The 23,636-nt window shown below is 39.3% G+C and overlaps 1 protein-coding gene across 2 annotated transcripts in view; it reads left to right on the top strand.

Moving 5' to 3' along the window:
• HSDL2 (hydroxysteroid dehydrogenase like 2) overlaps positions 1-23,636 on the top strand; it is a 58,600-nt gene that overhangs the window by 4,306 nt on the left and 30,658 nt on the right. For both annotated transcript variants that reach the window (XM_059411048.1, XM_059411049.1), the window contains exons 2-6: positions 5,284-5,447; positions 6,821-6,919; positions 11,704-11,818; positions 17,862-17,965; positions 18,649-18,747. In XM_059411048.1, coding sequence (XP_059267031.1) covers positions 5,284-5,447; positions 6,821-6,919; positions 11,704-11,818; positions 17,862-17,965; positions 18,649-18,747 — 581 coding nt within the window. The remainder of the gene's footprint in view (positions 1-5,283; positions 5,448-6,820; positions 6,920-11,703; positions 11,819-17,861; positions 17,966-18,648; positions 18,748-23,636) is intronic.

Here is a 23,636-nt window from a genome sequence, read left to right as displayed (position 1 = left end):
AGAATCCATTTATTTATTTGACAGAGAGAGATTACAAGTAGGCAGAGAGGCAGGCAGAGAGAGAGAGAGGAGGAAGCAGGCTCCCCGCTGAGCAGAGAGTCCGATGCGGGACTCGATCCTAGGACCCTGAGATCATGACCCAAGCCGAAGGCAGCAGCTTAACCCACTGAGCCACCCAGGCGCCCCTAAAATGTCTAAAGAAAGTAAAATTTTATCACTCCCTCAAACAATACAAGGACCTAGAAAAGTTAAACTCTAATCACTGTTTTTAACATATGTTATTATAATATATTTTAATTCTTTGTGCAAATATTATTTATTATTACTTATGGTATTACTAATTATTATTGTAAATACATTTGTAGATTTCTGTACTTAATTTACCAGGGTTTTTAAAATTTGTTTGTTTCTATTTTTTGTTTGTTTCTTTTATTTTAGTATTTTTGGTTTTTATGTCTTCTTGCCCTTCAGACCTCCCATCTAGGAACATTTCTTCTTTTAATAAATAAGAAATGAGAAGGAAAAAAAATCTTTGTTGAAGTGAAAGAAACAATGCTGTCATTATTTGCAATTGATATGATTATATAGAAAACCAAAATAATGTGTAACTAAAGTCTTAGATTTAATAATTTTCAGTATACAAAAGTTTGTTCTTTTTTTTTGCCTTAAAGATTTTGTTTATTTACTTGACAGAGTGAGAGAACACAAACAGGGGGTGTAGCAGAGGGAGGGAGAGGGAGAACCAGGCTCCTCACTGAGCCCATCACCCCATGTGGGTCCAATTATAGGACCCTGGGATCATGACCCTAGCTGAAGGCAGACGTCTATCTCACTGAGCCACCCAGGCATCCGAGATAAGCTGATTCTAAAATAATATGTGGAAAAGCAAAGGTCCAAGCATAACTCTTAAGGAAGGACAAATTGAAAATACTTGCCTTATCAGTTAGTAAGACTGATAAAGCTATTAACACTTAAGACAGTGCAATCCATGTGGACCAATGGAATAGAAGAGAAGGCCTAGAAACAGCTGTATTTATGGGGACTCATCTTGACAAAGCTAGAATTGAAGGTCTGTAGAAAAGATGGGCTTTTTAGACTGGGACATTTGGTTGTCCTTACTGGAAAAAAATGTAATTCGATCCATCCCTCAATTCATATATATAAGTTAATTCTAGGTAAATTAAAGACTAAAATTTAAAAGATAAACCGTAAAATTTTTGAGAGACAAATTAATACAGTTGTGGTTAGGGAAGGATTTTTTTTTTTAACCCAAAAGCATTGGCTGAAAAGAAGATTCATAAATTCTACATGAAAATAAAGAATTTCTACCCATCAAAAGATATTATAGGAGCTCCTGTGTGACTCAGTCGGTTCAGCATCTGACTTTGGCTCAGGTCATGATCTTGGGATCATGAGATGGAGCTCCCTGTCAGCTCCCTGCTCAGCTGGGATCTGCTTCTACCTCTTCCTCTGCTCCTGCCCCAACTCATGCTTTCTCTCCCTCTCAAATAAATAAGTAAAATCTTAAAAAAAAAAAATTGTAAATGTAGTGAAAAAGCAAGCCACAAGTAAGAAGCTATTTTAAGTATATATGGTTTATAGATACCATATATTTATTATTTATATTTAAATATCTAAATATATGAATATGTATTTACATACAGGAATACCTTTAAATTTATTTATTAGAGGGAGAGAGCATGAGCAGCGGGAGGGGCAGAGGGAGAAGCAGACTCCCCACTGAGCGGGGAGCCTGAAGTGGGGCTTGACCTGAGCTGAAGGCAGCCACTTTACGGACTAAGCCACCCAGGCATCCCCATACATGAATACTTTTTTGGTGAAGTTCATTGTAAGTAACCTTTATACCCAGCATGAAGCTTGAATTTATGACCCTAAGATTAAGAGTATCATGCTCTTCTGACAGAGCCAGCCAGGTGCTCCAATATATGAATACTACGTAGATTATATGCTTGACCTATAATAGTATCCTATAATCCATCTGTTTCACCAATAAGAATATATGCCTTAGAGAAACTGTTGCCCATGTGACTGGAAAAAGTGAACAATAATTTTTTTTCTAAGGTTTTATTTATTTATTTGAGAGAGAGAGAGAGAGATCACAAGCAGGGGGAGGGGTAAAGGGAGAAGCAGACTCTCCACTGAGCAGGGAGCCCGAATTTGGCACTCAATCCCAGGACCCTGGGATCATGACCCGAGCCAAAGGCAGAGGCTTAGCTAACTAAGCCAACTAGGCAACCAGAACCAAAATATTTTTAGCAACATTTTTCATAATAGAAAAAAGAAGGTTCCTGAGAGAACAAGAGAGAAACCAATTTCCACAATACTTTTTATGAGTGAAATTCAAAATAGTACAGTTTTGGACAATACAATGAGAAGAATGAAATTTTTTTGCGGTGGTGGGGGGAAGAGAGAGGGTTTATGAGTTTCCTAGGTCTGCTGTAACAAAATAACCACAAATTGAGTGGCTGTAAATAAATTAATTCTCTCACAGTACCAGAAGCTAAATGTCTAAAGTCAAGGTATCCCTTGGGCCATTCTCCCTCTGGGATTGTGGGTAGAATTCTTCCTTGCCTCTTCCACGGTGTGAGAGAGCTTCTGGTGACAGTCAGCGACCCTTGGTATTCTTGGCTTGCGTCACTCTAGTCTCTGCCTCTTTCATCGCATGGTGTTCTTGTATATGGGTCTTCATGTATAGTCTTCCCTCCACATTTCAAATCATACTGGATTAAGGGCCCACCTGACTCTCATATGACCTCATTTTACCTAACATCTGCAACAGTCCAAACAAGGTCACATTCTGAAGTACTAGAGGCTAGGACTTCAACATATCCTTTTGGTAGATAGAATTCAGTACACAACAGGGATTTAATGTCTGACTTCAGGGGGTTCAAAATTAGTGTTCCCAGGGGCGCTTGGGTGGCTAGGTCGGTTGAGCATCTGACTTCAGCTCAGGTCATGATCCCAGGGTCCTGGGATTGAGCCCCGTGTCAGGCTTTTTGCTCAGCGGAGAGCCTGCTTCTCCCTCTCCCTCTGCTGCCACTCTGCTTACTTGTACTCTCTCTGTTAATGAATGAATGAATGAATAAATAAATAAATAAAAATCTTTTAAAAAAATGGTGTTTCCTCTCATCGAATTGATCATAAATGTTCATCTGTAAACAATTTTTAGCTTTAGGGCTATACTGTTTAGGAGGCCCTTGGCTTAGCCATGGATGTGTTGATACTAGGAATAGTAAAAAAATGGGAATGAGTAGTCATATGTAAACGAGTTGTTACTTTCTGGGGTGGGAGAATAGAATTAGAGGAATAGACAGGTGGCTTCTGGAGTGTTGGTAATACTGTTTTCCTTCCCTCTTCTCTGTTCTCCATCTTTCCTACCAAAATGTTTATTTCTTGTTTTAAAACCCTTCCCCATGTTTACCCCTGACCTTTTCTAGAATGTAAATCCTATAGATCTTGGCAGAGACCTTACGCTGTTTTTTTGTTAACAAGCCTGTTTATGTGGTTACTGTACCCTTTTCTCTTTGCTGTTGTCATTTTCACTATATTCCCTTTAATCCTTCTCCTTAGACAAGTTTTTTTTTTTTTTTTTTTTTTTTAAATGCCCAGCAGGCAGCCTAGCATATGGGGCTTGAACTCACAATCCTGAGGTCAAGACCTGAGCTAAAATCAGAAGTCAGCTGCTTAACTGACTAAGCCACCCAGGCACCCCACCACTATCAATTTTAAAACCTTTGCATCATCTTCAGAAGAGACCCCATATTTCTCAGCTATCAACTCCCATCCCTGCACCCCCAGTCCTAGGCAACCACTATCCTTGTGTCTCAATAGATTAGCCTGTACTGAACGTTTTATTTAAATGCAATCATACAATGTATGGTCCTTTGTAACTGGCTTCTTTGACTTAGCATAACGTTTTCCAGGTTCATTCATGTAACATGGATCAGTACTTTCTTCCTATTTATTGTTGAATATATTCTACTGTATGGGTATACAGCAATTTATTTATCCTCTCATCAGTTGATAGACATTTACATTTTTTCCAATCTGGCTATTACGAGCAATGATGAGCATCTGTTATACATTTATTTGCTTTTAGATAATTTAAGTGGTATGTATTCATTGTAGAAAACTTGAAAAAGCCTGAAGACCATAAAGAATGTGATAAAATTTATTCATAATTGCATCACTCAAAAATAAGCTTTGTTAACACTTTTTCTGTGGGGGAAAAAATTATTTTCCCCACTTTTTCTGTGGGAAAATGTGTGTATAGTTTATTAATTCCCTATTTCTTGTTAAGGTTTCCTTTTTGTCTGGGGGTGCCTGGGTGGTCAGTTGGTTATCAGTTGCCTTCAGCTGAGGCCATGATCCCAGGGTCATGGGATCGAGCCTCCTATCAGGCTCCCTGCTAAGCAGGGGAAGTCTGCTTCTCCCCCTCCCCCTGCTCATCGCCTTTCTCTCCCCTCGCTCACTCTCTGTCTTTCAAATAAATGAATAATATCTTTAAATTTTTTTTTTTTTATTTATCAGAGAGAGAGGGGGGGAGAGAGCGAGCACAGGCAGACAGAATGGCAGGCAGAGGCAGAGGGAGAAGCAGGCTCCTCGCTGAGCAAGGAGCCCGATGTGGGACTCAATCCCAGGACGCTGGGATCATGACCAGAGCCGAAGGCAGCTGCTTAACCAACTGAGCCACCCAGGCGTCCCTGAATAACATCTTTTAAAAGGGGTGTTATATGTAACTAATGAATCCTTGAACACTACATCAAAAAGTAAAAAATCAAAATTAAAAAAAAAAAGATTTTCCTTTTATCAGGCCAGATATTGTTTGCCCTATCACAAGGCTGGCCAACTGCAGTTGTAATAATTTTTAAATCATTATGCAGTGGCAGTATCACAGAGCTGTTAGCTATCAGGGAGGGAGGGAGGAAGGAAAGCTTAGAGAAAGTTTTCTTGTTTTTTAAGATTTTTTTTATTTATTTGAGAGAAAGAGAGAGGCCAAGGCGGGGGTGGTGCAGAGCAGAAGGAGAGGGAGAAGCAGACCACCTGCTGAGCGAGGTGCCCATTCAGGGCTTGATCCCTGGACCTCAGGATCATGACTTGAGCCAAAGGCAGACGCCTAACCGACTGAGCCACCCAGGTACCCCTGCAGAAAGTTTTAGGGGAGGAAGCATAAATATTGTGAAAATATGCAGAAGTTCCTGATACTAACAAGTAAGTAAAACACTGAGGTTTCTTATAAGGTCATTATTTGTTCTGTTGTAGGAGGCTAGCAGGATGTACAGTTTTTATCACAGGTGCAAGTCGTGGCATTGGCAAAGCTATTGCATTGAAAGCAGCAAAGGATGGAGCAAACATTGTCATTGCTGCGAAGACCACCCATACAAACCCCAAACTTCCAGGCACAATCTTCACTGCTGCTGAAGAGAGTGAGTGAATGGGATGATGCCATTTCTTGAAATGTTCTAACTGTGGTTTCAGTAGGGAAATTTGCTGGAGAGTTTATAGCTATTTGAAAGCTACTCTAAATAATTTTATCTGGTTATAGAAATATTTTGTCACTGGGGGGCAAGGATTTAGGAACTCTGTCTTTCCCAGCACTTTTGTATGATATGAGAGACTCCCTTTACAAATCATGTCTCTTAAAAGCAGTGGTTCTTGGATCTGTGCAGAGAATAGGGGAGTGGAAATGAGAGGTGGTTGGTGTGAACACTTGGAAAAAGTTCTCCATGTTTTTTATTCTCTGTGCTATTTGAAACTCATTATCTTAATACTTTAAGTTCACAAGTAATTATCAAGTGCTTCTAGTCAAGGCATTGCGCTGGGCACGATATCAGGAGGGAGGGCTTAAAATTCAACTTTGGTGGCTATTGCTAGTTTTGTTAGTCATGTTAATAGCATTGTGGTTATGTTAGGGGAGCACATATCAGGTATTTATGAATGAGACGATGCCCGAGATTTGTTTTAAAATATACTCCAGCTGAAAACAGGATCGGGAGTAAAAAAATTAAACAACTGGCAGAGAATTAACAGTCATTGAAGATAGGTGATAAGATTCATGGTAGTTAAATATACCGTTATTTATAATTTTGTCTTTTTCTTGAATTTTTTCATAATAAAGGTTTTTTAAATTACCTTCCTTTTTTCTTTTTTCCTTTCTTTTGTTTTTTAAAAAAAGATTTTATTTATTTATTTGACAGGGAGAGATCACAAGTAGGCAGAGAGGCAGTCAGAGAGAGAGAGGAGGAAGCAAGCCTCCTGTGGAGCAGAGAGCCTGATGCGGGGCTCGGTCCCAGATCCCCGGGATCATGACCTGAGCCGAAGGCAGAGGCTTAACCCACTGAGCCACCCAGGCGCCCCTTTTTTTCTTTTTAATAGAGTTTTTTAAATTACCTTTTTTTTTTAAAGATTTATTTATTTATTTTAGAGAGCACACACATGTGCTCAAGAGTGGTGGCATGGAGAGAATCCTCAAGCAGACTCCCTGATGAGTACAGAGGCCAAGCAGAGCTTAGTCCCATGACCCATGAGATCATGACCCAAGCTGAAACCAAGAGCTGGATGCTCAACCAACTGAGCCACCCAGGCACGCCCCCCACTTTTTGTTTTTTCATATAGTTGGTCTCTCTAGTCGGAGGCTGGATATGGGTTTGTCTGTCCTACAGTAGGGTGGCGTCACTAGCAGTTATAAGAACAGTTATTTATATTGATTTTCTGAAAATGGGGTACTTCTTTTGGTTCACAGCAGAATGAAAAAGTTAGTATTTGAATGTCTCAATGCTTTTTTGTTTGTCCTTTGTAGTTGAAGCAGCTGGAGGAAAGGCCTTGCCATGTGCTGTTGATGTGAGAGATGAAGAGCAGATCAGTGATGCGGTGAAGAAAGCAGTGGAGCGATTTGGAGGTAGTACCTTAATTCTGAAATAATTATTGACTGTTATAACTATAAATTTAAAATTTTTTTTTAACTTTCCTAAGTCTTTGGAGTATAACCAGATATGAGTATTCACTTATGTAGAAATGCAGCTTAAAACCATGTGATGACTTTTGTATTGTTAAAAGTTATTTTGAATAAACATCCACCATTTATTCTCAAGTTAGGCCCTTGACAGTAACATACATCTAACCAACTAGTTTCCCAGATCTCATCCTCTTGCCTCTCCTCAATTAACGTGATCATCAATTTGATGACTTTTGATATTTATTGGATTAAGTATAGATAACTTACTGCCATTTAAGATGTTTCACATTCTGATCTCAAAAGACTTTTTTTGGTTCCATCTTTTTTCTATGCCTGTATGTAAATACTTTATTCTTCCTCAAATAGTTTACTTCCATATCCTTGCCTTGAGGTTTTTGCCTCTTAACTTTTTCTCTTTCCCATCCTGAGACTTCTCCAGTGCCTACCTGTCCATCTCCATTCCTACCTGAAATGCTCCCTTCTCTGTCTGTGAAATCACACCTTTCTGTGGTTATATCTTATCTCCTTCATGAAGCCAATTTCCTCACCATGCCAACTAGTCAGAAGTGTATTTTTCTTTTTCTGAATTCCTAAAATATTCCTTTGATCCTTATCTTGCACTACTTTTTTTTTTTTTAAGATTTTTTTTTTTTAAACTTGACACAGAGAGAGGGAACACAAGCAGGAGGAGTGGGAGAGGGAGAAGCAGGCTTCCCACATAGCAGGGAGGCCGATATGGGTCTCGATCTGAGGAGCCTGGAATCATGACCTGAGCCGAAGGCAGACACTTAACAACTGAGCCACCCTGGTCCCCCTGCTTTATTTTTTTAAAAGATTTATTTTAATTTAGAAAGAGAGAGAGAGAGCTGGGGTGTGGGGAATAGAGGGAGAGGGAGAGAATATCAAGTACACTCCCCACCAGGCATGGAGCCTGACACCGAGTTCAGTCTCACAACCCCGAGATCATGACCTGAGCCTAAATCAAGAGTAGGACACCTAACCAGCTGAGCCCCTCAGGCGCCTCTGTTGTACTGCTTTAGATCTTAGTATTTTTTTTTCCTCATTTAGTTCATAAACTTCTAGAAGGCAGGTGTTGGGGGTGAGCTAAAGCTATGATGGTATTATACCAAGGCACCTGGCCAAGTCCAAATCCTGCCCAAACTGTTACCACTCTTCCCTGCTCCCCCTATAATATTCCAGAGACTGTATGTATGTATGTGTGAAAGATATTGACCAATGGGAAAAAATATCTTATTGTCAGCATGACTTGTGTTTATAACCTTCACCGCAGAGTACTACGTTATAAAGGGCCGGAGCACAGAGTTTAGTTTTCAGTTAAGAGGATATGTTTTCCATACCTTCGAGGGGAAACAAAATATCTCCCAGTATGTTTTAATACTTTGTTTTAAGATTTTTATTTATTAGAGAGAGAGAGAAAGTGTGTGCTCGCATGGGCGCACAGAGGAGGGGCAGAGGAAGAGGGAGAGAAACCTAAGCCAACTCCGCGCTGAGTGCACAGACCATCCCAGTCTCAATCTCACAACCCTGAGACCAAACTGAGCCAAAACTGACAGTCGGATGCTCAGAGGACATCGCCACCCAGGCCCTGCCCCTATTTTGCTACTTATTATTGAGAAGGTCATCTGAAACACACTTTCTTTTTGATAAATTTACAAATTTGCAGTGGAGTTATCTCTGCTCTGAAGTCTTGTCTAAGATTTTCTTTCCTCCTCCTTAGTATCCACTTTGATGTATTTAAAAATTTTTGCTTTCCTTTTACCCATCAGTTTCTGCTTTCCTGGCATAACAGTGCACAATGAAGAGGGAATTCTGTTCAGCCACTCAGCTGCCACTCTCATATAACTATTAAGGATGCCACATTTACAAGAAATGATTCATAAGCTGCTCCTTTTTTTTTTCCCCCTCTGTACTCTTTTTCCATGAAGATGCGAAGCCTTGATTTTTTTGTTTGTTTGGTTTTAGTTGCATGCTGTGGTTGCTACCGTTGTGACCTTCTGTTTGGGGATTCTCTGGGGCTTTGAATTCTGCCTTTTGGGAAGACTTTACTTTTTCCCGATATTTCTCTCTGCTGGAGAATTGTCTTTAACAAAATCCTGAACAGTTGATAATGCTTTCAAACCTGTGCCTACAGGGTGCTCCCTGTCACCCTGCCTTCCCTCACCTTCAAAGTTTTCCAGGCCTTGAGTAAATTATGCTCTTTTTTTTTTTTTAAGATTTTTATTTATTTATTTGACAGAGATTACAAGTAGGCAGAGAGGCAGTCAGAGAGAGGAGGAAGCAGGCTCCCCGCTGAGCAGAGAGCCCGATGTGGGGCTTGATCCCAGGACCCTGGGACCATGATCTGAGCCGAAGGCAGAGGCTTTAACCCACTGAGCCACCCAGGCGCCACAAATTATGCTCTTTTATAAACCATAGAATCATTCTTTTCTGCAACCTTTCTTTTCCTCCTGAAGCATGCATATATATATATATATATATATATATATATATATATATATACGCACATGCACACATATATATGTGTATATATATAAAAAATTATATATATACATACGTGCGTGTGTATATATATATATATATAATTTATTTTTGCTTGTGCATTACTTTTCACTATTGTTCCCTGATCCATTTTAATTTGGGCCATCTGAGTGTAGAAATTCTGACCTACCTCTTTATTAGAACTATTTTTTCCTTTATCACTGGCAAGTCAAACATAGTTTACCATGTCAGTATATCTCATCTACTTTCTTTGCTTTTGAGCCCAGATGTTTGCTCTGCTAACATCTTTGTCACTTATTACCACATAGTGAGAGAGATGAAGTCAATAAAGTCTGAATTTGCTTAAGGAATCTATTGATTGGGTCAACCCTTACTAGCTTCATCTCTCTGAAGAGAGGGTAGTTCTACACAGGGTGGTGTATATACCCATCAGCTCAGCCTCTCACTCAGACCTCTCCTCAATTTGCTTTGCTCCCACCTGGCTTCCTTAGTGAGAATCATCTTTCTTGCCTCCCAGGCCCTAGCAGAGTGCCTTTGTACTGTAGCCACTCACTGATTATCTTTCAGTGGTAGGCTGAGCAGCTCATAGCTTTGTGGATTGACAAGTGTGTCCTGATTTAAATATGCTCTTCATATGGGGCGCCTGGGTGGCTCAGTGAGTTAAAGCCTCTGCCTTTGGCTCAGGTCATGATCCCAGGGTCCTGAGATGGAGCCCCACGTCAGGCTCTCTGCCTCATGGGGAGCCTGCTTCTTCCTCTCTCTCTGCCTGCCTCTCTGCCTACTTGTGATCTCTTGTCTGTCAAATAAATAAATAAAATCTTTTAAAAAATGTTCTTTTCATTGATCATTGCTATTTGTGAAGATAACCATCATTATGTTCAATCTAGGAGGTTGCTAGTCACAGAATCTAGAACTTGCCTCAGATATGTGGATGACTTGCTTGAGTTGAGATTTGTTATAATGGAGTTATAAGATGTAATGTTGTTGAGTCCAAAGTTAGTCCTAAGGACACATTTTAAGAAAACATTACCAGGGTGCCTGGGTGGCTCAGTCGTTAAGTGTCTGCCTTCAGCTCAGGTCATGGTCCCAAGGTCCAGGGATTGAGTCCTCCATAGGGCTCCCTGCTCAGCAGGAGACCTGCTTCTCCCTCTACCACTCCCCCTGCTTGTGTTCCCTCTCTCGCTATGTCTCTCTCTGTCAAATAAATAAAATCTTTTAAATAAATAAATAAAACCTTAAAAAAAAAAGAAAAAAGAAAAAACATTAGCAATACAGAGTTTATACAGAAGAATATGGAAATTGAGGAATGACTATGGGATCAAGATTTTATAATACCGTGTGTGAAAAAAGGGTGCTTAGGACCAAAATACATTATCCACGCATTGTGAGAGCGGGGCTTGGTAAGGAGGACAACAGGAAATGTTTATTGCAACAGTCTAAGCCCACAATAGAAGTTGTGATATTTCTATTTAACTGAATATTAAGTGCCCTTTAAAAAGAAGTGTGAATCATGGAGAAACAGAGAAGTGTTTTAAGTTACTTTCATATTTTACTATTTTCATTTAACATTATTTAACTAAACTTGTAACTAAAACTTGTAATTAAACTCCTAAACAAGATTCTGTTACATAATGAGGGGCCGACAGAATATGCATAAATAATCATTATTCTAGATTAATTTTGTGTATGAATTACTAAAACAAACTTGATATGCTTTGATGATTTGCCTAGAATTGAAAATTCACTCTAGGTGTTTTCTCTTTTCCTAGTTCCCAAGACCAGGAAGGACCTCTTTTATTAAAGTAAGGGAGACTAGTGAGCTTGGATTTGGGGAGGGCCTTGGAAAGATGCTAGAGAGAAGGGAAAACTTTAGGAAGTTAACCTAAAGTTCTTGGAGATAAGGAGAGAAGACCAGGAGATAAGAGAACAAATTAGGAATAGAAGCTACAAACCACTGAGGACTAAGCCTCTTTGTGGTTTCAGGTGGAGCTCTGGAGATTGGCTTTTTCCATTGTGCCAATGAAAATAATTTGGGTGTTTCGCCACAGCCATCAAATCTTGCTTGCATTGGTATATTGTCAGTCATATTATCTAAAAGAAGTATTTGTGAACCAACTTAGTGTTCAACTATATAGAATGAATGTTTTAATTTCTTTTTGTTATAAAGTTAAAATTCCATTAATGGGAAGTTGGTTATTTGAAAACAGGAATTGATGTTTTGGTGAACAATGCCAGTGCTATTAGTTTGACCAGCACATTGGAAACACCTACAAAGAGAGTGGATTTGATGATGAATGTCAACACCAGAGGCACCTTTCTGACGTAAGTTACAGTGGTTGGGGAGAATCTTGCAATGTGTTTTCAGAGAACTTGTTGTGAACAGACTTGAACCAGATTAGCAATACAGTTTAAAACCTAGTCACTTGTTTTAAAGGCTTTAAAGTGCTCCAAGTCAGTAAATGGTATTTTAAATAGTTTTATTCAGAGCTCCTTTCTCTGTGAATCTAATAAAGTCTGAAGTATAGCTCAAACGTTTTCAAACATTTGCATGAATGCATGCCAACTCTTCTGAGTATTCAAATCAGCAGTAGTCTTTGCTTTCTCTGAAAAACACTGGTTATAGTTATGTAAATCATAGGAAGCTCATTATGAACCACATTTTTTCTATTTTTATTAAGTTTTTAATTTTAATTCCAGTATAGTTAACATGATTGTTATATTAGTTTAATTGTCTATGAATCACATTTTTTAAAAAGATTTTATTTATTTATTTGACAGAGAGAGAGCGAGAGATCACAAGTAGGCAGATTGGCAGGCAGAGAGAGAGGGGGAAAGCAGGCTCCCTGCCAAGCAGAGAGCCTGATGTGGGACTCGATCCCAGGACACTGAGATCATGACCTGAGCTGAAGGCAGAGGCTTAACCCACTGAGCCACCCAGGTGCCCCTATGAATCACATTTTAATATAACAGAGAGTAAAGGCTATTTTGGGGAATATCAGGGTGAATACAGGATACAGAATGAAACCAGATGTAGTTGTGATCTGTTCTGAATCGGTCAAACAATCCACTCTTGTTTGTCCACTTTTTATTTGTTGACTCTCAGGTTCTATCATTTTTTCATGTGGACTTAAGGAAAGATCAGTATAGAACTTGTTTGTCCGCGCATGTATCTTACATGTACCTGCCGTACAGTTATACATAAAATGGGTTAGGACTGATTAAGACCTTGGGCTTTGGAGTTAGATTCAAGTATGTGCTATCTCGTGACTTTTTTTCAAGAAACTTAACTTCTTGCAGATTCTTTTTCCTCCTTTGTGAAATGGGGACAATGAAGTATGTCACAGGATTGGTTGTGAGGGTTAAATGTAAAATTTGTTGTTAATCTGGGACTTTCCTCTTAGAGATATATTTTGTTGGGTCTGCAAAACTGGGCCCTGACAGAGTAAAACAATTTGTTTTTATTAGCACCTTTATTAGCTCAGAATTTTATTAGCTGTGCATATGAAAAAGATCAGATTTACACAAAATTCCAGATTTCTAGCTTTTCTTGAAGCATTGGAAAATCTGGCCACAGCATCCCCACATAGCAACAGTTAGGCACATAGCAGAGTGGCTGAGTGTGGACTGGCTCATTAGAGACATTAGCTTTAGCCTTTTGTTACATTGCAGTGTGACTCCTAGATACCTGAAACTGAGGACAGGCTAAAAAGTTACCATTTTTATCTCGTTTGCTTGCCCTGCTGTTTTTCTTAAAGAGGGAAGTAAAATATTTCTCATACCCATGTGTCTTGTCTGAAGTGGGAAGATGAGACATACGCCAAGAGTGCCATATGTTCAAGTAAAATGAGTGAGAGCTTACTTCTTTGTAGACGTGGGGCATATTTCTATAAATTCAGTATGTAAAGTCTATCTCTATTGAATGGAAATCACTGTGAATCCAACCATAGTAAGAACTATGGCAAACATACAGAAAAGATTGTGGTGAAAGACTTATATAGAAAAAGGACTAACACTTCAATAGGATTTGTGTTTATTTTCAAATAAAACCAGCCGCGCTGCTCTGTGATGCAGTCGTGTGTTACATGAAGAAATTATCTGGGCCTCAAAACCTTTTACAGATGGTAACTTCGTGAAAGAATTTTGATTAAATACAAACATTCAAAAATATAAACCTAAGCAGGAATACTGTTGCTCAGCATGTTGAATTAAGGCTTAAAAGGACGTGATTTGTGAGAAATTAAATCATTCATGACGGTTTCAATTGTAGATGATGAAGCCACGGATATAAACATTCTACTGACCAAGTTTTATTTACCTAAGGTATCAGGAGAATTTTGACATGATTTAAAAAAAAAAAAAAACTTTTAGACTGGTCCCATGACACGAGCATGGAAATGACTTGTTAAGCACTGAGAGACATCTTAGGAAGTTTAATATAGATTTGTCAAAATCATAGTAACCATAATTGTAGACAGTGCTGTTGCGATGCTCAGTGTTAACTTTAAGCTGTCATGAATGGTCAGTGTTAGCTTTAAACTTTAAACACTAATGTAGAAATGGTTCACGGAGATGCAGAAAATAATTTTCGTCATCGTATTGTTCATTGGGAATTGCTCTTGCTTTAAAAAGTTAAAAATGGACTGTGTTACAAATTTAAGAACTAAACACACTTCCATGGTTTGAACCACAGTTAACTGCTTTACTAATGTTGACTAGAAACGTGATCCTCTGGTATGTAACAAGGTTATGTGGCTGTGTTGTATTGTTGAAGAGATTTTGTTTGTTTGAGAGAGTGAGTGAGTGTGTGTGTATGTGTGTATGAGAGAGAGGGAGAGAGAGAGCATGAGTAGGGGGAGAGGGAGAAGCGGACTCCCCACTGATCAGGGAGCCTGAAGTGGGGCCTGAGCTGAAGGCAGACACTTAAGCGAGTAACCCATCCAGGTGCCCCAAGATTTTGGTTTTAATTTAAAAGAAATCAGCTGTTTTTTGCTACCCCTGAGAGAATTCTCAACTCAATTTCCATACAAAGATTGGATCAAAGACTTAGCTTTATCAGTCAACATTATGACTAACTAAACACAAATGTCTGATTCTCATTGCTCATTCCTTGTGAAATTACGTCTTTGGAAAACCCATTTGGCAAGGACAGCCTGGCCCCTTTCCTATACCACGATCATTCTCCAAAAATGGCTTAAACCGCATTCCTGCAGTTACAGATTTGAAGGTTCAGTTCAAAACAAAGCAAAAAAACCCCTGATTTTCAAACTGAGAAAATGACTTACTTTGTTCAGGTACATTTCTCAATGAATACTACGTGTATAGTTGGAGAACTACTGATGGAACATATGAGCCATAGGGCACTAATGTACTCAAAACTAAATATGAGTACATTGGAATAGCAGATCTACAAATGTCTCAGGAAGAGATACTCTAAAATAAGAAGACTTTTTAATTTTTTTTAATTTTTTTTTATTTATTTTTTTTAAAGATTTTATTTATTTATTTGACAGAGATCACAAGTAGGCAGAGAGGCAGGCAGAGAGAGAGAGAGAGAGAGGGAAGCAGGCTTCCCGCGGAGCAGGGAGCCCGATGCGGGGCTTGATCCCAGGACCCTGAGATCATGACCCGAGCCGAAGGCAGCAGCCCAAACCACTGAGCCACCCAGGCGCCCCAGAAGCCTTTTTTAAAGTAAAGATTCTATTCATTGTTAAAAGTTCCTGCATTTCGGGACAGCTGTTACTTTATCTTGTTTTATTTATTTTATTTTTAAAAGTAGGTTCCATGCTGAATGTAGGACTTCATCTCACAACCCTGAGATCAAGAGTCGCATGCTCTACTGACCGAGCCAGCTAGTTGCCCCTGGAACAGCTATTTTTTAAATAATACTAAATATTTTTCCCAGTTAAAGGGTATTGCAATACCAAATGAAAAGACCTGATGTTGCTCTTTGGATCAAGGACAAGGTGTCAGGCTTTTGGCCCTCTGTGAAAGTTACAAGTTATGAAAGTGAAAATTGATAATGAAACATTTCCATTTTAATTTTTATTTTGTTTTTTATTTAGTGACACTCATTTATTCATGGAAGGAAAGCGTAGATTATTTTCTCAGGCAAGCCTGGGAGAGAGTGGGGGCAAGGACCAAAGAGCTGACCTGTTTGGAGGTTTCAGCGAGGATCTAGAGCTCTTTCCTGATCCCTGGCACCCAGAGCCCTGTGGCAGAGATGAGATAGAAGACAAACCCTTAATTTGCATTTTTAAGTTTTAAATATATAATCTCCAGTGTTATAGGTGTTTGTATCATGTTAAATGCTTATAGAAATTGAATAATAAAGTTCAGGTGCATTTCTGAACAGTTAATTTTTTTCCCCTACACCCAGCTCACTTTATTCATTTACTTAAATGCCTATTGAGCTTATGAGCCTAATTAAGTAAAATAATTCATGGAAGGGTAATAAGTACAGTGCCTAGCATGCAGTAAGTTTTCAGTAAACTTAACTATTTTATTAAGCTTTAGTTATTAGTATCTAAGTGTGGTGCTAATTGTCTTTAATACATAAGATTGAGCATGTTGCTCGTAAAAATGCAACTGATTTAGGATTAGTAATGTTAAGGTCCAGTTAGGCAAAGTGCAGATGGAAAGGTTTTGTCTAAAAGATCAAAGGAGAAGCTCATGTTTATAATGTAATTGAAATGAGCTCTTTCCTTGGATGTAAAATGTAGTCATGATCTTATTGCCTGGAATAGATTTGGTTTTTCCTGTGGAGATTTTAGCTTCATTGGTTTAATGAATATCAGCTGTAATAGTGTTTTCCCCTCCCCAGCTCACTCCCATGAAAGTGAAGCACTTTTGGAAAGGAAAAACAGTATGTATAAAACCTTTTAGTGATACTGATTGTATTTGGTTTCTAGACCTGAAAAGACATTGCAAATGGTAATAAGTATGTTGTACATTAGTTAATAAAAAAAAAACACAAACAAGAATCAACTAGTTCAAAGTCCTAGAAATTACTGAATGTGAAATAAAACTAAAAGCTATATAATTTTAAGCTACACAATGTTACAGCTTAATAACACAGTGTAGCTTAATCATTAATAAATTAAAAATGTTGAATCTAAGTTTAAAAAAAATAAATTACCTACCATTTTGAATAGTTTTTTAAAAAATATAAAAACTAAATATTCATCTCAAAGGTATACTGCATTGCATATTGGTGCAAACTAAATTTGGGAATGTATTGGGAGTTGTGTTACTAAATTACAGTTCCAGCTTAGAAGGAATACCACAGGGCGCCTGGGTGGCTCTGTGGGTTAGGCCACTGCCTTTGGCTCAGGTCATGATCTCAGGGTCCTGGGATCAAGTCCCGCATCGGGCTCTCTGCTCGGCGGGGAGCCTGCTTCCCTCTCTCTCTGCCTGCCTCTCTGTCTGCCTGTGATCTCTCTCTGTCAAATGAATGAATAAAATCTTAAAAAAAAAAAAAAAAAGAAGGAATACCACATCTACTAAGATGAAATAAATCAGTATACATTATACGAATAATAGCAGTTGTTTATTTCATGTTTAATATGTACTGTTCTAAGTATTTAATATTTATCATCTCATTTTAATCCCTTGGTCAGTCCTAGATGGTAGCAGATATTACCAACACTTAAACAAATGGGAAAACTGAGAATTAGAATATATTTTGCCTGAGATCACTTGATGAAGGGGAAGAAGAAAGATTTGAACCCCACTCTGTCTGACCCGAGCACCATGTTCTTTACCATAGTACTGCCCGTGCTGGCTGGCAAGGACATTAACTTGCTGAAAACCATGCACGCGCCGCACGCGCATGTGTGTGTGTGTGTTGGTGGGAGGAGAATTGGAAGGATGTAGTTGAGGACAGCTTCAGTTGGAGTTAAGGCTAATGTGCCAAGGATTTTATTATTTTCACCAAGCAGATAATTTTTTAGGCTATCAAGTAAAGTTTCAAAAAAGTGAAAATTACTGCTTTTCCTACCTTCATTTTAGGAAAGTAAATGCAAACAAACAAAAGCAGCCTACAGATTGCTGACTAGGTTTAGTTGCTCTGTAGAAGTACTTTAAAATACAATCTTAGGGATGCCTGGGTGGCTCAGTTGGTTAAGCATCCAACTCTTGATTTTGGCTCAGGTTATGATCTCAGGCTTGGGAGACTGAGCGCCTGCATCAGGCTCCCTGCTCAGCCGGGAGTCTGCTTGAAATTCTTTCTCTCCCTCTCCCTCTGCCCCTCTGCTCTTGTGCATGTTCTCTCAAATAAATGAAATCTTTAAAAATAAATATAATAATTTTGAGAAGTGGGGAGGTTGTTAGAAATCTATTAACTTGATGTGTTTTCTTTTGCTTTCAGATCTAAAGCTTGTATTCCTTACTTGAAAAAGAGTAAAATTGCTCATATCCTCAATCTCAGCCCACCGCTGAACCTAAATCCCATGTGGTTCAAACAGCACTGTGGTAGGTGGTATGTTGAGAGGCTGTTTTGTTTCGTTAACTTGTTTTGCATTAAATCAGTGTTTCTATGATGTAATCACAATTTTTACATAGCATTCAACATTAACTTTTCTATGTAGAATCAAAAGTACTTTCAAAACTAGATTCTTAAACTTTAACCTGTAATTTAAACCACTGAAGTATAATTTACATTCAATAAAATGCAGAGATCTCAATGGTTCTGTTTAAAGAGTTATGACAAATGTATACACCTGTATAACCAATACCCAAATCCAAATACAGATTTCCATCGTTCCAGAAAGCTCCCTCACATCTCAGTGGGTGTGTTTTATCATATATAACTTATTCTTCAATAAAGTTTTGGAAACTATGAAGTACTTTTCCTTTCACAGCAAACAAATAATTTGAGGTGAGTATGCATTAAATTACAAGATTTATGTAGAGGTGCCTCCTTTAAAATAGTTACATCAGATACTTCTTCTTTGTACATATAATTCACTAAAATTTAGACAGGTAATTAGAAAGCCACAGGGCAAAGCTGAAAGAAGTTCTGTTTTAATTGACTAGATTAAACAAATCTGCAATTTTTTGTTCTTGTTTTACTAGCAGTGTAGCCATAGAAAGTGGTTATTTATACTCACAGAGTTGTTTCTTAATTAAGCGCTTTTCTTTGTGGTTTCTTTCAGCTTATACCATTGCTAAGTATGGTATGTCTATGTGTGTGCTTGGAATGGCAGAAGAATTTAAGGGTGAAATTGCAGTGAATGCATTATGGCCGAAAACAGGTATGTATTTAAAAAAAAAAATCCAGATTGGAGTCTCATTTATTGTCCTTGACACTTTGAGATACATCTTGGGCAGGTAGATTGAGGTGGGAAACAAACTTTTTTTTCTTTTTTCTTTTTTGAGAGAAAGGGAGAGTTAGCACGCTAGAGGCATGAGTGTGGGGTAGGGGCGGTTGCGGGGCAGAGGGACAGGGAGAGAGAGAGAATTGGGGCTTGATCTCATGACCCTGAGATCATGACCTGACCCCAAATCAAGAATCATACACTCAACCAGCTGCACCACCCAGGCACTCCTGAACTCTGTTTTTAAAACTTAGAGGTTGGGGGAGGGCGAAATATGGAAGTAATTGAATTCTGAAGGGCTTAAACAAGCATGGGAAGATTGGGGAAAGGAAAGTATTCTAGTAAGTCTCATGTTGGGGCAGCCACAATACTAGATGGTAGTTTTTAAAAAAATTATATTTTCCCTTTGGTGCTAGGGTATAGAAGTGCTTCTGGATTTTAAAGTTATAAACAGCTACCTGCCTTTTTTATTTTTTAATTCCGGTATAGTTAACATTCATTGCTATGTTAATTTCAAGTGTACAATACAGTGACTAAACAATTCTCTGCGTTACTCAGTGCTCATCAGGATAAGTGTACACTTAATGCCTCTCACCTATGCCTCCAACTACTTCCCCTTTAGTAACTGTTAGTTTCTTCTCTATATTTAAGAGTCTGCTTCTTGGGTGCCTGGTTGGCTCAGTCTGTTAAGCATCTGCCTTTGTCTTGGGTCGTGATATCTGGGTCCTGGGATGGAAATCAGCAGGGAGTCTGCTTCTGCCTCCCCCTCTCCCTGTCCCTCTGCCACTACTCCTGCTTGTGCTCTCACTCATTCTCTGTCAAATAAGAGTCTGTTTCTCGGTTTGTCTCTTTTTTTTCTTCTGTTCATTTGTTTTGTTTCTTAAATTCCACATATGAGTGAGATCATATGCTGTTTGTCTTTCTCTGACTTTATTTTGCTTAGCATTATACTCTCCAGCTCTATCCATGTGTCTCAAATACTTTCTCCGCAGTTGGTTTATTCAAATCAGGATATAAAAAAGTTTCACACATTATATTTGTGTGATATGTTTTTCACTTATAGTCATTAACACTTTTAATTTTTTTTTCCTTGCCGCTGATTTCTTGAAAAACCAGGTCATTTATAGAGTTTCCAACATTCTGGATGTTTCTCCCCATTGTGTCTTTTAACATGTTTCTTTATTGTCTAAAGGACCTTTATATTGTTTATTTCTATTGTTCTTTCTGGAATTATTTTGTTTATTCCTTTATTGCTCGACAAATACCTGTTGGACAGTTATTATGTGAAGACATTGTGCAGGGCACTGTGGATACTTCTTTAGCCTTTTCAGCTAATGGATGATGAGGTTGGTAAGAGTTGGTCATGAAAACACATTTAATCCAGCATTTTTGCAAAGTATTATAGCTCTGGGGTACTCTTGAACTGAATTGCTAGAGACAACAACGTAAAACTAACCCAGAGTTCTAGCTTAGGGACATTTGAGGGTTATCTTATCTTTGATCGCCTCTGTCTGCTGGGTGAAGGGATTTTACCACTCCCAGCAGAAGTGAAAGGGCCAAGGACCGGAAGGTATTGATGCCAGGGGAGGGGGGGGGACAGGGAGGCTGTGGGTGAGAATGTATGGAACATGGGGGCATATTGTTAATGTAACTTTCAGGAGAATTTAGCCGTTGCAGCCACCTTTGTAGTTACTATTTTTCTTCTAAGGGCTCCAAGGATCAGTTTTTTAAAATCCCTTTCGAATGCTATTTGACCGAGATTCCTTTCTTCCCCGGCCCACTGTGGGATCTGAACCATGTTTTACTGCTTCTTCATTTTCCATTATGTTTCTGTAGCAGACACAGTTCCTTTAAGGTTTTCTAGAGAATGATACTCTTTGCAGTGGGGCAAAAGGTGAAAGTGAAAAAGTACTTCTGTAGTGCTTTTCAAACGGCATGTCAAGATTCATTGGTGAGTCATGAAATCAATTTTGTGGATTGTGAAATTGAGTTAGAAGGTAGCAGTCAGAATTTTGTTGTTTTATTTCTAGTGGAATAAGGTAGAAAATATTAGGGGGCATTGCAGATTGTCAATATTGTTTCATATATAAAGGAATAGATTTGTATTTGTGAGTGTGTGTATAGGTAGGTATTATGTATTCTTAGTTATGTCAGTAAAAAGTGTTACTGATTATGGATCACAGTTAAAAACTTTAAAAGCTCACAGTTTACTGTGTCTTCTCTTCTTCATCTTTCTTTCCTTCTCATCCGTTCTCAACCTCCTCCGTCAACCTCTTCCTCTCCCACTTCAGTGTTGCTGCTGTTGGTAGATAGTGAAAGGAAGTTAGTCTGAAAGGGAGCTCTTCCAGATAGCAAAGTCCTAACATAGTATTTTCCCTTTTTTGTACCTCTATTATGTTACTTGTCATTTTCTATTCATTCATCTTCCAAACATTTTTATATGCCCAGGCACAGTTCTCTGTACTATTTATTCATTGTGCATACACAGGTAATTTATTATGTGTCTAACCTGTGTACAGGGGATTAAGGGTACTAAGGTGAAGGGGATGCAGATCTTACCCTTCGAGTTTACTCTTTATTTATTAATTAAAATATTTTATTTATTTATTTGACAGAGATCACAAGTAGTAGGCAGAGAGGCAGGCAGAGAGGGGTGGGCAACCAAGCTGCCTGCTGAGCAGAGAGCCCTAGGTAGGGCTCAATCCCAGAACCCTGGGATCATGACCTGAGCTGAAGGCAGAGGCTTTCACCCACTGAGCCACCCAGGCGCCCCTCGAGTTTACTCTTTAGAGGGGTTATCATCATCTGCATTTTGTCCTTCCCTCACCTCTGCTCCCCTAACCTTTAAGTCTTTGGTTCCTTGGGTAACAAAGTTAGAAAAAGCCTAGTCTGACTCTAAGAATTGTAGATTTTATTCATAAAATAGATAATTATTGGATACCTATTATGTGCCAAGCTGTGCTCTAGTAGTTTAAGATACATCAGAACAAAACAGACAAGAAGCTCTGTCCTTCTGGAACTTACAGTTTAATTGGGAGAGATACAATAGACAGTTAACATAAGGAATAGTAAAGTCTCTAGAAGGTGATAATGCTATAGAAAAAAATAGAACAAAGTAAGGGGGATTGGGAGTTTAGTAGATTATAATTTTGTTTTTTAAGGTTTGAGAGAACACACAGCAAGCAGCAGGGAGGAGCAGAGGGAGAGGGAGAGAGAGAATCTTTTTTTATTTTTAAAGATTGATTGATTGACAGACCAGAGGGAGGGGACAGGTAGAGGGAGAAGGAGAGTAGGCTCCCTGCTGAGCAGAGAGCCTGATGTGGGGCTGGATCCCAGAACCCTGGAATGATGACCTGAGCTGAAGGTATTCCCTGAATGGATTGAGCCACTCAAGAACACTGGAGAGAGAGAATCTTAAGCCACCCAGGCGCCCCTCCTGCTGAGCATGGAACTTGATCTCATGACCCTGATATCATGACCTGAGCTGAAATCCGGAGTCTTTGCTTAACCAACAGAGCCACCCAGTCACCCCTAGATTGCAATTTTGTTTTTTTTTATTATTTTTTAATTTTTTAAAAGATTTTATTTATTTATTTGGCAGACAGAGATCACAAATAGGCAGAGAGGCAGGCAGAGAGAGAGGAAGGGGAAGCAGTCTCCCTGATGAGCAGAGAGCCCAATGCGGGGCTCGATCCCAGGACCCCAGGATCATGACCCGAGCCAAAGGCAGAGGCCTTAACCCACTGAGCCACCCAGGTGCCCCTAGATTGCAATTTTAAATAGAGTAGAAAGGTTTGGCCTTTTTGAGAAGATGAATTTTTTAAAAATATTTTATTTATTTTATTTGACAGAGAGAGATCACACGTAGGCAGAGAGGCAGACAGAGAGAGAGGAGGAAGCAGGCTTCCTGCAGAGCAGAGAGCCCGATTCGGGGCTCGAACCCAGGACCCTGGGATCATGACCTGAGCCGAAGGCAGAGACTTTAACCCACCGAGCCACCCTGGTGCCCCGAGAAGATGACTTTTGAGCATAGACTTGAAGGGGGTGCTGGAGTTACCCTTGGTGCTGTGTTAGTCATAGGGAATCTGAGGGAAGCATTGAAGGCTGAGGAAATGGCCAAGGGAAAGAGGTGAGCATGCTTGGCATGATCAAAGAGCAGGGAGAAGACCAATGTGGCTGGACTTAGGGGAGAAGAGTAGGAAATGAGATGATGCCCATAAGGAAATGGGGAGCAGATGTTGTAGGTTCTTGCCAAAACTTGGGTTTTTATTCAGAATGAAATGGGGAGCTTTTGCAGGGTTTTGTTTTCATTTTGTTTTAAATATTTTATTTATTTAGAAAGTGTGCACACCTATGCAGGAGCGGGTAGGGGCAGAAGTAGAGGGAAGAGAGATTCCATGCACAGCACGGAGCTGATATAGGGCTGGATCTCACAATCCTGAGATCAATACCTGAGCCAAAATTAAGAATTGGATACTTAGGTGCGCCTAGGAGGCTCAGTTGTTAAGCATCTGCCTTCCGCTGGGGTCACTGGGATGGAGTCCTGCATCTGGCTCCCTGCTCAGTGGGAAGCCTGCTTCTCCCTCTCCCATTCCCCCTGCTTGTGTTCCCTCTCTCACTATGTCTCTGTCTGTCAAATAAATTTAAAAATCTTAAAAGAAATAAAGAATTGAGTACCTAACCAACGGAGTTATCCAGGCACCCCTTTGACAAGGTTTTCAGCAGTGGAGGGACATGATGGTACTTTATTTAAAGGATCTGCCTGGATGCTCTTAAGAATAGGTTATTCGGCGGGGGGGGGGGGGGGGGGGGGGGGGGGGGGGGGG

This window comes from Mustela nigripes, chromosome 9 (genome assembly GCF_022355385.1).
Source record: "Mustela nigripes isolate SB6536 chromosome 9, MUSNIG.SB6536, whole genome shotgun sequence".
Classification (NCBI taxonomy): domain Eukaryota; kingdom Metazoa; phylum Chordata; class Mammalia; order Carnivora; family Mustelidae; genus Mustela; species Mustela nigripes.
Note: the sequence above shows the minus strand (reverse complement) of the source record. Positions and strands in the feature narration are given on the sequence as shown.